At 36.5% G+C, this 13,990-nt stretch overlaps 1 protein-coding gene across 2 annotated transcripts in view; it reads right to left on the bottom strand.

The window, feature by feature from the left end:
* Nucleotides 1-13,990, bottom strand: part of si:ch211-288d18.1 — a 56,649-nt gene that overhangs the window by 18,192 nt on the left and 24,467 nt on the right. For both annotated transcript variants that reach the window (XM_087261837.1, XM_087261838.1), the window contains 9 exons: nucleotides 13,671-13,756; nucleotides 12,162-12,201; nucleotides 10,036-10,116; nucleotides 9,841-9,948; nucleotides 7,203-7,312; nucleotides 4,933-4,981; nucleotides 4,737-4,857; nucleotides 1,712-1,806; nucleotides 1,499-1,564 (listed from right to left, as the gene is read on the bottom strand). In XM_087261837.1, the coding sequence (XP_087117963.1) occupies nucleotides 1,499-1,564; nucleotides 1,712-1,806; nucleotides 4,737-4,857; nucleotides 4,933-4,981; nucleotides 7,203-7,312; nucleotides 9,841-9,948; nucleotides 10,036-10,116; nucleotides 12,162-12,201; nucleotides 13,671-13,756 (756 nt within the window). The remainder of the gene's footprint in view (nucleotides 1-1,498; nucleotides 1,565-1,711; nucleotides 1,807-4,736; nucleotides 4,858-4,932; nucleotides 4,982-7,202; nucleotides 7,313-9,840; nucleotides 9,949-10,035; nucleotides 10,117-12,161; nucleotides 12,202-13,670; nucleotides 13,757-13,990) is intronic.

Genomic DNA, 13,990 nt, shown 5'->3' with positions numbered 1-13,990 from the left:
AGTCGCGAGACAAAAAGATTCAAATGGCAGCGCCCACTCGTCAGCTGAGAATAAGGTGAATAGCTGGTGTGTGGTAAGCGCACTAGTGCCGTTGTCCTGTGGCTGCCGTCGCATTATCCAAGTGGATGCTGCACACTGGTGGTGGTGTGGAAAGACCCCCCCCTCAGCATTGTGAAGCTCTTTGGGTGTATGGCCACACACAATAAATGTGGTATATAAATACACATTACATTACAAATATTGTTTGTGAGTATATATGGGGATTTATAGGGTAATTTTAACCGAATAAGTGGACATACTTGGAAAGTTACTTTCAGTCAGTATCATGTCAACATAAAGTTATATCGGCTAGTAAGCAGACTGCCACCAAAAAAACGCAAGTCTTAAGTGAACCATTAAATATAATGTGTGATTTTATTTACAAAGGATCAAACCTTCAAAACCAGTCCAGTGTTTCCTTTAGGATTTTTTCCAGCTGTGGCGGCAGGCCGTTTTTACTCAGATCTACCAACTACCTGTGGCGTTATTTCAATGACAAATGTCGTGAGCGCAGTATTACAATTCGAGATCTCATTTATGTAATAGCCTACGAGCATGTGAATCTCTGTGCGTGCACAAAACTTCTTGCATGGCCCCTCAAATATACGCTGCTCAAGCGCAGATCTTCTTGCGCTCTCTCAAATAAACGCTGCTGTAGTGCAAATTTAGTGTGTTTACCTGTATGTAACAAGTATGTCTCCAACATTTTTTTAGATTTGCTAGGAATATTTGTGAATGTCTCTTATAGACCTACAGAGCAACATTAATGCTTCCTGAAGTAAAGTGAAACGGCTATACGTCATGTTTACGTCAGTCAATCAGTCAGTCAGTCAGCCAGTCGGCACATAACATTAAAGAGTTAAACAAACAGCGCACAGCACTACTATGGTTACAGAAAAGTTCACTCTGTTATAATTCACTTACCTTTTAATACGTTTTGGTGCGATTATAACCCACTATTAAAAAATACACAACAGTGTTTTGAGTGAGAAGCTGTAATGTAGCTGTGACAGGATCAATTTTGGCGTGGCGCCCCACCATTGAAGAATGAAAGTAGCGGAAACCATGCAGTCAAAATGTCTGCCTGTATTACCCTGAAAGCTCACTCCTCACCTTAGGATACAGTTTGAAAACATTTTTTATATAAACAGCTCTCACTTGAAATGATCCAGAACTGTTTCCATTCCTTGATGATGGGGCAGAATAACAGTTACTATCAGAACAGCTGACTCAACAGTTACTGTATATTCAAAAAAGAGCCAAAACCTCTATTCAGCTCATGACTCAACTTTTGGGATTGTCTGCAGTGTCCTGACCAGGCAGCTGATGAATCATTTCCTTGGCTTTGAGGGCTGAGCTCAGCATATGATTGAGTGTCTATACCTATCTAGTAATCATAGCTTGCATAACACACTTTGTCAGTTTGATTACAATGCATCTGCTGAGATGAAACACTTACCCTGTTGATAAAACATTGGAGGAACCATTTAGTGCTGTAAATACCACTGGACATCTGCTCCTTATCCTGATGTGAATGATTTTTTTGAAAATGAGAAGGGAACTCAGCATTAGGGAAACTGATACATGTGAAGTTAATAGCTATATTTAACTTAACCCAACTCGAAAGTTCTTTGTGTTATTTAAAGTCTTGAATCTGTTAAAGCAGGCTTACCAAATGCTTCTTTAGTTTGGGTAAAAGCTTGGAGAGAATCTGGTCATGGTGGTTTTGGAAACGCTGAAGTTTGGGAAATCCAGGAACAAAGAATCCTGTGGTGGGGTGAAAATGTACAGGTATGACAAAAATGACATGAGTTTCCTCATGACTTCAATTTGCAGTGTTAAAAATGATAAGTTTTTGTATACACTACTATTTAGAGCTGTGGTAAAAAAATCAGTTGAGAAATCGGTTCTCTATTGATTCTGAAACTTTCAAAAAGCAACACTATGTTCTCTTTTGAATTGATTCTGAACTTAGTTTTAAACAGCAGATGGCACTCTAGGTTAGTTTAAATTGTACACTCAAACGCTGATGAGGAAGAGTGCTTAACATTTGGCTAAGTGATTTAAAATTGCTTTTATATCATCAGATTAATATAAACACAGCTCACTATGAACACTCTTGTAATTTACTTAAACATTTCCTAACTTAATAATTAATTTAGGTTTAAGTGGTGTTCATAAGGAATTGGACATAAGCAGAGTATGGCTGTTTGTAAAGCATACAATGTGTTTTGAAAATCTCAGAATTGATTTCTCAAATCATTTTTCGCCACAGCTACTGCCATTAAAAAAGTTTGAAAAGACTTTTCTTTTTTTTTTTTTTTAAATAATATGAATGTCAAAATTGAATACTGTGACAACAAAATGTCTCATTTTACAATGTTACAAAAAACTTCCATTTAAAAATAAAATTACTTTAGAGCCTTTATCAACGAATCCTGGAAAATAAAATGCCATGGTTTGCACAAAAATATTTCTGTTGTAACAATAACAAAATTCTTGAGCAGCAAATGAGAATGACAAAATCATTTCTGAAGAATCCTCTGACATAAAAGACAGAACCAATGATGCTTAAATGATGCTTAATTGATGGGATTTAGAAAGTGCCTCTCTAAAATTACCATTACACTGGAAGACGACAAGTACCTATGTGAGCACAATATGTGCATGACCAATGAGAGTGAATGGTCACCTGTCATGCGTTTTAGGCCACAATAAAAACACAATAAAAACATCAGTCTTGATGAGGAGCATTTTAATTCTAATATAACATTAAAACAAAAGCGCACTAGTGTAAAAGGCACCTTAAGTGCAATCTTCCTGCCTTTCCTCCCACGTCAGTTCTTTCTGCCTGTCTACTAGAAATTAAAACTTGGATGAATCAAAATTTCTTTAAATTAAACAGTTCAAAAACTGAGGTATTACTAATTGGCACTCCTATTAATGTTAACACGTGTAATGATTTTAAACCCTCTGTTGATGATTTTTAAGTGGCTCCCTCTACCGAGTTGCGCAACCATATCACCCCTGTACTTCAGCAACTTCACTGGCTTCCTGTTAAGTCACGTATTGATTTTAAGACTTTGATTTTAACATATAAAGCAGTGCATGGGCTAGCACCTGACTACATTTGTGACCTGGTAACTCTTGCTACTCCCACCCGCAGTCTTCAGTCTTCATCTGTACCTACGCTGTATCAGCCACATTGTAAAGGAAAGATCATTAGTGGTCAAGCTTTTTCGTACAGTGGGCCTAAGCTATGGAATGGTCTACCTATCAGCATCAGGAATGCCACTTCTCTGGACTGTTTTAAGATACTTCTCAAGACTTACCTTTTTACCATTGCTTTTAACTTAACAGGATTATTTTTGGCAATTTTGTCATTCAATTGTATTGTTATTGTTTTTTTGTTACTGTTTTTCCATTGTCTTATTGTGGTGTGTTTACAGTTTTTTTATTGTTCTGCTTTGTTACTGTTCCATTATAAATAAAATGTATTATAATAATAATAATGATAATAATAATAATAATAATAATTATTATTATTATTATTATTATTTCAAATTGGCAGTTTGCTAGTATGCATTGACTTTAGTTTTATGAATCACCAAGGTATGGGAAACTTATACCTAAGATGGCCTGAGGGTAAATAAATTAGCATAATTTTTTATGTCACACACCATCTTTTTTTCATCTTTTACATGTAATAAGGAGCTTTTTCATCTGTGACAGCGACAAGCAACATTTCTATTTAAGAAATACCTTCTATTACTACGACGTCGCAGCAGAACAACAGCATATACTATTATGACAAAGATCACACCTGGTATAGATTATGTGCTTTACTTATTGTTGAATGCTACCACTGTAAGTTCAAATACCATTTTATCTGACATTTACTGTACTACTGTCAGTAGTCCTGCCATCATATTGAAAGCAGAAGCAGATAGTTCACCTTTGTTTTTAAAAAATGAAAAAAACTGGCAGTTAAAAAATGAAGCCAGAACTTTGACTGAGTTCAAACCAACAACAACAGTTGCCCAATAACAATGCTAAAGAAGTTTAATATGTATTAGATTAAAAGCCTTTACCATTTGATTCGGAGTACAGTGGTGGGTACCTAAATGCTTCTGTCAGGTTGCGTCACGTTTGGTGCAGACAGAACCCAGGACAATTGCTTATCACTAAATCTTGTTGCGTTGCTTGTTGTTAGGACAGTGATATTTCTCAACATTACTTTCATTCATTTGTTCATTTATTTTCTTTTCAGTTTAGTCCCTATAGGAATTATCTTGCATATGTTTTGCAGCGGATACCCTTCCAGCTGCAACCCATCGCTGGAAAAAACCCATACACTCTCACCACGGAACCCAATTCACCTATAGTGCATGTCTCTTTGGGCTTGTGGGGGAAACCGGAGCACCCGGAGGAAACCCACGCCAACATGGGGAGAACATGCAAACTCCACACAGAAATGCCAACTGACCCAGCCGTGGCTAAAACCAGCGACCTTCTTGCTGTGAGGCAACAGCGCTGTGCCATGGCACCACTTAATATTAGTCCTCACCGCATATTTATTCAAAACTAGAATGCAAGTGTATCTTATTTCATATAGTCTCGAGATGTTTATTAAATGATAGAAATACAATCAGCAGAAATATTCTTAGACAAGAGCAGAATCAATGAAGAGGGCTCACCGTGCATGCCATGTTTCTGATTGGTTAAGAGCTGCGACAAAGCCCAGAACGCATCTTCTTCATTCATGAACATCAACAGAATGGCAGCAATCTGACTCATGCCCTGGCAGTAACTCACTTCCTGTGGACAAGAACAGACTAAGTCAACTATTATGTAACATGTCTTAATTAAGTATGCATGTGATCATACACTGACCGTATTGTAAACAGAGTAAGCCGAGAGCACGTGGAACAAAGATTGTTGCCTGTAAAGAGAAAAAAAGACAGTCAAACTCTCATCCTGCAGTCTTCACTAAAAGGCACAGCATGAAGAAACAAACACACATCTGCAACATTCATATTTTTCCACAAAGATACATTTGTTCCTTCAAATTACAGTTGAACCCCTCCCTTCATGTGTGAGAATTAACGACACCCTTCAGATGAGCAAGTCTTTCCACTCGGAGTCTGAGGCCTGCAATCTATTAAATCCTCAGTGACATCACTCTCATTTCTGGCCTACCGGGGGAATGAGCTCTCAAAATTGAGAAAGCCGCTCCAGAGAATGTCTGATGAGATGCAGAAGAGAGCAAGACGTTGATCAGCATCCACTTTTCATATTTATGTCTTGCGTAAAATATGTGAGGTACAAAGTTTTTGTAGTTTGCCTTTTTGAATCGCTGAACATCTCAGTTTAGTTTTAGTTCATTTAATGAATGGTTTTGCTAGATTTAGTTTTGCTTTTTTTTCTGAACACATTTCTATTTAGTTATGATATATTTAGTTTCAGTTTAGTTTTAGTAATTCTAGTACAGCAGATAAGAGAACACGTCCAAGACAGACAGCTAATTAGTTGAGGTCAAAAAAGAAGCAACACAACCCCGCCCCCTTCAAAAAAAAAAAAAAAAAAAAAAAAAAAAAAAAAATATATATATATATATATATATATATATATATATATATATATATATATATATATATATATATATATATATATATTTTATCTTTTTTTTTTTTTTTGGCCGTCATGGTGGTGCAGCGGGTAGCACAATCACCTCACAGCAAGAAGGTAGATGGTTCGAGCCTCGGCTGGGTCAGTTCTCCCTGTGTTGGAGTTCCCTCCGGGTGCTCCAGTTTCCCCCACAAGTCCAAAGACATGTGGTATAGGTGAATTGGGTAAGCTAAAATTGACCATAGTGTATGAGTGTGAATGAGTGTGTATGGATGTTTCCCAATGATGGGTTGCAGCTAAAAGGGTAGCCGTAAAACATATGCTGAATAAGTTGGCGGTTCATTCTGCTATTGAGGCCCCAGATTAATAAAGGGACTAAGCCAAAAAAAGAAAATGAATTAATTCATTATTTTCATTTCATTTTCCTGCGGCTCAGTCTCTATTTCAGAGGTTGCCACTACGGAATGAACCGTCAACTATACCAGCATATGTTTCACACAAGTACAGGGAAACACCCAAACACTCTCGCATTAACACACACTCTTATACACTACGGACAATTTAGTTCATTCAATTCACCTATACCGCATGTCTTAGGACTGTAGGGGAAACCGGAGCACCCAGAGGAAACCCATGCCAACACGGGGAGAACATACAAACTCCACAAAGAAATGCCAACTGACCCAGCCGGGACTCGAACCAGCGACATTCTTGCTGTACGGTGAACGTGTTAATCACAGAGCCACCATGCCACCCCTAATTCTAATTTCATTTTAGTTACTTTTTTCACCAACTGCTGTAAATAATCTTGGTGAGGTAAGCTACGTTTTAAAATGATTCAATTTTTTTTTATTATCTTATTACATCAACCAAGACTGCCTTTGTTTACTCAATTATACAGTAAAAACAGTAAAATTGTGACACATTATTAGAATTTATAACTATTACTTTATATTTAAATGTTGTTTTAAAAATGTAACTCATTTCTGCGACCCTATTACAGTACATTGCACTATGTAATAGCATCATCATAAATACCATAATAACACATTTAACAGGCATGCATGAGCTTTGGTGCTATAGCCTTCACTGAGTCACATGCAATGTAATGTAATGTAAAGTTTATTTATATAGCGTGTTTATTTTGTATGGCCTACACCCAAAGTGCTTCACAATCATGAGGGGGGTCTCTCCATGCCACCACCAGGAATGTAAAGTTAATGTAAAGTTAATAAAGCATTTCACATAATTTTTTGTGAGTGCCATTTTGGTCTTCTGAAATCAGTCCTTCAAACATCAGTTTAGTTCATGACAACTGAATGAAAAAGAAAATATGCACAGACGCAAAATCAAAATCAAGCTTGGATCTTGGATCACTTTAAGGCACTCACATAAAATATTTACAGTACAAGCCATTACTCATTATCTGAAACTTCAAGAGCTATTTGTCAGTCAGAGTAAGTTAATGTCTCTGAAAGCCTGAGGGAAGAATATTTTATTAGTCAAGCTTTGCTTAAGAAGATGCTTTTACTTACTTTACACCAAATCGATCCATAAACATGATGTGGTTTCGAAAGGTCCTGTTGATATCGAGGTCAATCTGCTTGATTTCTGGAGAGTAAAGCTGAGCCTGCTCTTTCATTCTCTGTAAATCAAACAAACACAAGGCTTCATCATAAAGCTGACTGTAAGTTATCTTACTTCTAACATAAGTTTATAATTCTTAAGTTAGATGGGTATACAGTCAAGCCCAAAAGTATTCATACCCCTGTCAAATTCTGACTTAAATGTTCGAGACACCCTGGAGTACATTTTCTGAGATTTGAACAGATTTGTGTGTGTTGAGCATCAGTTAAGACAACGTTAGCACCTGTTAGCTTTAATTGTGGAGAAAACTGGATAATTTTGAACTTTTGTCAGCTAATTTCAAAATCAAAATCGAGATCAAAATCCGTGACATGGCACAGATCCGCTCATGAGAGCACGTGCTTTCCGAAGGCAAGGCAGACTTGCCAAGCTGTGAGTTACAATAAATGGGTGAGACCGCGTCCGTGCATGGCACGGGTCGTATGTGTTTGTTTCCATGATGCACAGGGTTTGTTATGTTTTTCCCCGCAATGCTGTCAGGGCCGATACAGCAAAGCTGTTAGTTTGCAGCAAGCATTATTGAATGGTGGACTTTGTCTTTTATCACTTGAGTTTGTTTCCATTCAGACACATCGCCTATTTCCGTGCTGCCTTGTTCGCCAATGTTTAAAATCCTCCAGATTACCGGCAGGGCTAGTGGTTGAAATAGATAGGACAAGACACCTGCTGCACTGCTATCCACTATGTCTGCATTCAGACCTGGGGACTCAGGAGGAAAGAAGTCTTCCTCGTTTATAGTGTTTATATAAACATGATTATCTTTATAATGATAGAACAAATTGTGGTTATGTGTATATGAAATATTGAATAACAAATATAGCAGGGGATTAAATTAATTACTGATTATTTCTTTGCATTTTAACTTTGTAAACTCTAATATCATGGGTCTCCTTACGGTTTGTGTCTTATTTTGTGAGCCAACTGACCACAGTTGTTCGCTCCCCTCTTTTTCCCCTTCTCTGCCGGCCATGCCCACTCCTCCTTTTGCTCACAGCGCTCCACGTTCATCATGAAGCATTTTTGATAAAAGTCTGAGGTAGACTTGAAGCGAAAGAGGGGGGATTCATGGTCCATTAAACTTTTTGTTCAAATGTAAATAAAAGCTGATTTTTTATTCCTCACTGCACTGAAAAAATGCAGGGTTCCACAAAATTCTTTAAAGATATCCCAAATTATAAGGTTCTATCTGATATTTTTGTCAAAAGTTATTCACATACAGGCTTATTAAATTACAACTTATTTAAATCATGGGATGTTTTTTATAAGCTGTTTAAATCATAAAATTTTTTATTTAAAAAAAAAATGTTACACACATACTGCTTGCTATATGGAATGCAAAAACTTTGAAGTTAGCATTACTAAAAACTTTATGCAGACAACTTTAAAGGCAATAACAACAAAATATCAAATAGGACAAAATTCAGTGATTGTTTAATCCTCTTTCTGCTTCAATGCTGTATGCATTCCATACCTATACGGATCACAAAAGCAGATGCTTCCTCAAATTTGTCGACATAACCTTTAGTCTAGAACTACAGAGGCGGTCATTTTGACCTATTTTTGCTATTTAAAAATTTTGTTGAAATAAAACACACATATCAATAATTCCTTGACTTTTACAGACTATTTGTTTATAACATTGTTATTTTACTAAAATTACAAAAGAGTTCTGATTATTTCTGCCTAAAACTACCAGACTGTGTGACTTTAAATATGCGTGTCTCTGTTGCTAAGCAATTTACTGCTAACAAAAACCTAACTTTCTGTTGGAAAAACACAACTTTACTTCAGATATGTTTTTAAAACTGTATATTCAGTGTCACAAAAAAGCCTTATCTCATGCTTGTGAAAGTGAGGTACGGTCATTCGTGGCTGGTCTAATATAACCAAACTATAGGCTGTCTTACCAAAAAGATTGTATTTTTAGGGTGATGATGTATGAAAATATGATTACAGACATTCAAAGCTTAACTGTAATATCTCAATAGAGACTTTGAACGTAAATATGACGTGACAATATGACATCTTGTATGAGAAAGGTGAGAATGACCACTATGGTAATTCTAGTAGCTATAGAAGTCTGGTAGTTCAAGTGTTCATGTTCTGGGTAAACTATTCCTTACTACTGCCTTAGTCAAAACCAAGTACTAATCATTAATTACTAGATGTAATACTACTGCAATAAAACATATCGCTGATATGACCTTGTTCAGAGACACTGGATGCTACAAATACTTCCTGCCTGATGTCAAACCTCAGCAGCCCAGGAGGTTTGTTATGCTGGTCTTTTGTTCTCTCCTATCTCTTTCCGAGCCTTATATCAGCCATCTGTCTGTTTTCAGATCACACTCTAATCCCACTGAATAATCTTTACCACAGCACCGCTCTAGTAATCCCACTCTCACCAAACACCCGGCTTTAGGTCAGTGGAGACTCATAGCTACACTTTGTCCATAAGACCGCTAAATCTGCTGACCTATTAATTGTGTGAATGTGTGAACGGACGTTTTTCGAACAGTACTGTACCTCATATTTTCCTGCATTGTCGCTCTTGACTTTCTCAACGTCCAGCAGCAGAGCCCAGGCCTGTCCTCTCAGCTGCAGGGGGATTCCTTTAAAAACCCTCTTCATCATCTGCACAAAACACCCAGTTATTAAAGCAAGTGAATTAGAAATGGCTTATGATTTTCTGATAAATGATCCTCGCAAGGAAAAGCTCACCCGGTCACTGTTTCTATACTTGCTCCAGTTTTTTAGCATCTTCAGCCATTTCTGCACCCTCTCAATCTCGACCTGTTTTTGCTGCAGAGGTAAAAACAATAAGATCAGATGAAAAATTATAAGAAAAAAATCTCTGTCTGTCTGTCTGTCTGCTGGAATCAGCTTCCAGAAATGATCAGATGTGCTCCAACATAAGGCACATTCAAATTAAGACTGAAAACACATCTGTTTAGCTGTGCCTTTACTGAATAAGCACTGTACTACAGCCGACAGATCACACAATTATGACTTTCTTTTCTTTTTTTATTCTTTTAACACATTTTATATCATTCATATATCATTTTATTGTTTGTTTGTTTTTATTTTCTTATACTTGTCTTTATTATTCCTGTTTATGTAAAGCATTTTTAATTGCCACTGTGTTTGAAATGTGCTATATAAATAAACTTAACTTGCTTTGCCTTGCCTTGCCTTGCCTTGCCTTGCCTTGCCTGTCTGTCTGTCTGTCTGTCTGTCTGTCTGTCTATCTATCTATCTATCTATCTATCTATCTATCTATCTATCTATCTATCTATCTATCTATCTGTATGTTTCATTTATCAAAACATAATGAACCTACATGTCTCACCAGACAACAGACGACATCAAAATAATCTTTAAAAAAGTCTCTCTGACCTAACTATGATTTATTCACTTGTCACAACAAAATAATAATAATACTCTCACATTTTACTGATCATACTTTTTGTCTTTTGTTTTCACTAATAAATTAGAATTTATCTTAATGGGAGGAGAAATATAACCTATTTCAAAGCTTTTGCATTGTCTCACAAATTGGGTAATTATGTTGGATGTAATTTTCCTGTATCAAGGAGCCACTATCAGTTTCTGTTTGAATTAGCATTTGCGGTAGCTAGTGTTGTCAAAAGAACTAATACTTTGCTTTTAAGTTGACTTTGATAGCAATAACAAAAATGTTAGGCCTACCAGTTTTTCCACAAGCTTTTTTTTGGGACAATTAAAAAATATATAATGATAATAAAAATAACCAAATAAAACATAGTTATGTACATTTAGCCTATAATGAATGCCATTACGGGCCGTTACGGTGGCGCAGTAGGTAGCACAATCGCCTCACAGCAAAAAGGTCACTGGTTTGAGCCTTGGCTGGGTCAGTTGGCATTTCTGTGTGGAGTTTGCATTTTTTCCCCGTGTTGGCATGGGTTTCCTCTGGGTGCCCTGGTTTCCCACACAAGTCCAAAGACATGTGGTACAGGTGAATTGAATTAGCTAAATTAGCCTTAGTATATGTATGTTAATGTGAGTGTATGGGTGTTTCCTAGTTTTCGGTTGCAGCTGGAAGGGCATTCGCTGCATAAAACACATGCTGGATAAGTTGCCGATTCATTCCACCGTGGCGATTCTTATTTAATAAAGGGACTAAGCTGAAAAGAAAATGAATGAATGAATTTTGCAGCTAATTCTAAATCTAACCCACATTCCTATAGAAAGTACATGTACATGTAATTAATTAATATTACTCATTAGTTGAATAAATAATTGCACTTTAAAAATAAAGTGGGTAAAAATTAATCTACATATGCTTTTTAATATTTATTTTATTAAAAAAAAGAAAAGAAAAAAGCAATATGTCCACAATTATTTTGATTGCTAATATTTTTTGTTCCCTCATTTGTACAAGTACTCTGGGATTACGTGCACGACAGGCTTTGGGATCACCCTGCTGTTATTAACATCTGTTCTGAGGACAGCTTTCACTCTTTCCAGCCCTAGTCTTTAACCTTTACATGCCACAACACGACTGCACAAATGTCAGCTGGGAAATGCATCAGCCGCCTCCACACCGTGAACGTGTCAGATGGGAACACACTTCCAGACAACCCAGCTGTGTCTGCCACACACTCCTCTATGCTACAAACTCCCGTCTGAAGGTCACCATAAGCCTGTTTACAAAAGAGTCTCTGCACTGCTACTGATTCAGTCTGTGATCCTTTGTGTTTCCTTTTGTGTCTTTGATTCCTATCTTTTATCAGAAGAGGACATTCACATGCTGTTTGAAAACATGTCGCCTGTATTAATAAATGTTAAAAAAATGTCTACATTACCTTCTCTTCAAGTGCACTGGGGGTGGGTAATTCTTCTTCACTGTGGGAAAAACAAATACAGCTTAAAATACCATATTTATACATTTACTTCTAACTGAACAAGATTAGGTTTAGGCAGAAAAAGTAAAAATTAGCCAGAAAAAGTAGGCTATTGTTTTGTTTGTTTTTGCCAAGCTCACAAATGTTTTCATCAGGTGCAGTAATATTGTAAAATATTCTTGCAATATAAATATAATGCAAGAATAGTTCTGTCTGGTTCTTGAATCTGATTGGCTGATAGTTGTGCAATATTTTGCCAGTAACATCACACAAAGGCCTCTTCACCCTCCACATCTGTGTATTACTCCTCCCACATACAGCAAGCAACAAGCAGAGACGCTACAGTTTGACAAATATTACTGTTGTTAGACAACAAAATGTACTTTTGAGGCTTTTTTAGTCGAGAATGTAGCTGTTTAGATTGCAACTATGCAGTTTATTTGTAGGAATAGTGCCAATTTAAAAATAGCTCAGTTCAGTTCAGCGAACTTTGAGGAAAAGTGTAATGGGCTGGGCTGGCCAGCGTGGGGCCCACCTGGGATGGCAGATTTTATTTATCTTTTTTACCTGTAAGTTTGTTATTGTTCAAACTATTTATAATGTTTAAAGTGGCTGATAATAATAAATATATTAATAATAATAAGAAGAATAATAAGAGTCAGCTGCAGATGTAAATGAACTAAAAAAACTTACTGAAGAAATCCAAAGCGATCTGTGACTCAACGTCAAGCAGGAGAGGTGAGTGCAAGGGGTGCGCGTTTTTTTCTGCGCACATGCTCAGTTTGCTTTTTAATGGCCCGTGTGGGGCCCACCTGGGCTGGCCTGCATGGGGCCCACCTGGGATGGCCAGTATTATTTATGATAATAATTTACATTTAAGTACAGCAGCAACTTTTGAAAAACAGTGCTATTTTTAATTAACTTTTAAAATCACATTTTAATTTAAACGTTGACATTTTATTTATTTATTTTTTTACCTGTAAGTGTGTTAATGTTCAAACTATTTATTATGTTTAAAGTGGCTGACAATAATAAATATTTATAATAAGAAGAATAAGAATAATAGTCAGCTGCAGATGTGAAGGAATGGCAGTAGAAAGTAGTTCCTCATACAAAAGGGTTTTTAGGCTCTGAGTTTCTTTTTTATACACATGAGTATGCCTTCGAACTGTTGTATAAACGCAATATCACACTATTAGTGGTGCCATGTGGCTGTATATTGTCACTGGTTGGACATTAAGACACTCAGCCTGCAGCCTCGTGCCAATGCACGCCACATCACACTGCTACTTGTGTGATATTTACCTAACATGGTCAGAGAAAAATTCTTTTCCAGCAGAGCTATTGCTCAAACAAAATGTATGATTTTTACATTTAGTATTTTTGTAGTTAATGTTTTGACTATTTGTTTTAGACAAAATAATAATTACTCTTCAAGGTTCTGAAAGTAAATGAGCTAAACAAACTTACTGAAGAAATCCGAAGCGATCTGTGACTCTGTATATGCTGTAGTCTGCATCCTCCCAAGGATCGATCTCAACTCCTGCGTCTCTACCCTGAAACACACATGAGAGCATTATCTGAACACAGAATGTGTTGAGTTCGTTAGAAGTGCAAGAATTCATCCAAATGCAGATCAATTATAAAACAGACATTCTTAATCAGTTTAGACTTTAATGAAACTAATAGTCACATAAGAATACACAATATGCTATGCTACAGTAAAACAGTAATAATTTAATACATTTATTTTGCTATAATTAAGGTAAACTGTTTGTTGGATTTTTTTG

This window comes from Danio rerio, chromosome 7, assembly GCF_052040795.2.
Source record: "Danio rerio strain M-AB ecotype USA chromosome 7, GRCz13ab, whole genome shotgun sequence".
NCBI classification, from domain to species: domain Eukaryota; kingdom Metazoa; phylum Chordata; class Actinopteri; order Cypriniformes; family Danionidae; genus Danio; species Danio rerio.
Note: the sequence above shows the minus strand (reverse complement) of the source record. Positions and strands in the feature narration are given on the sequence as shown.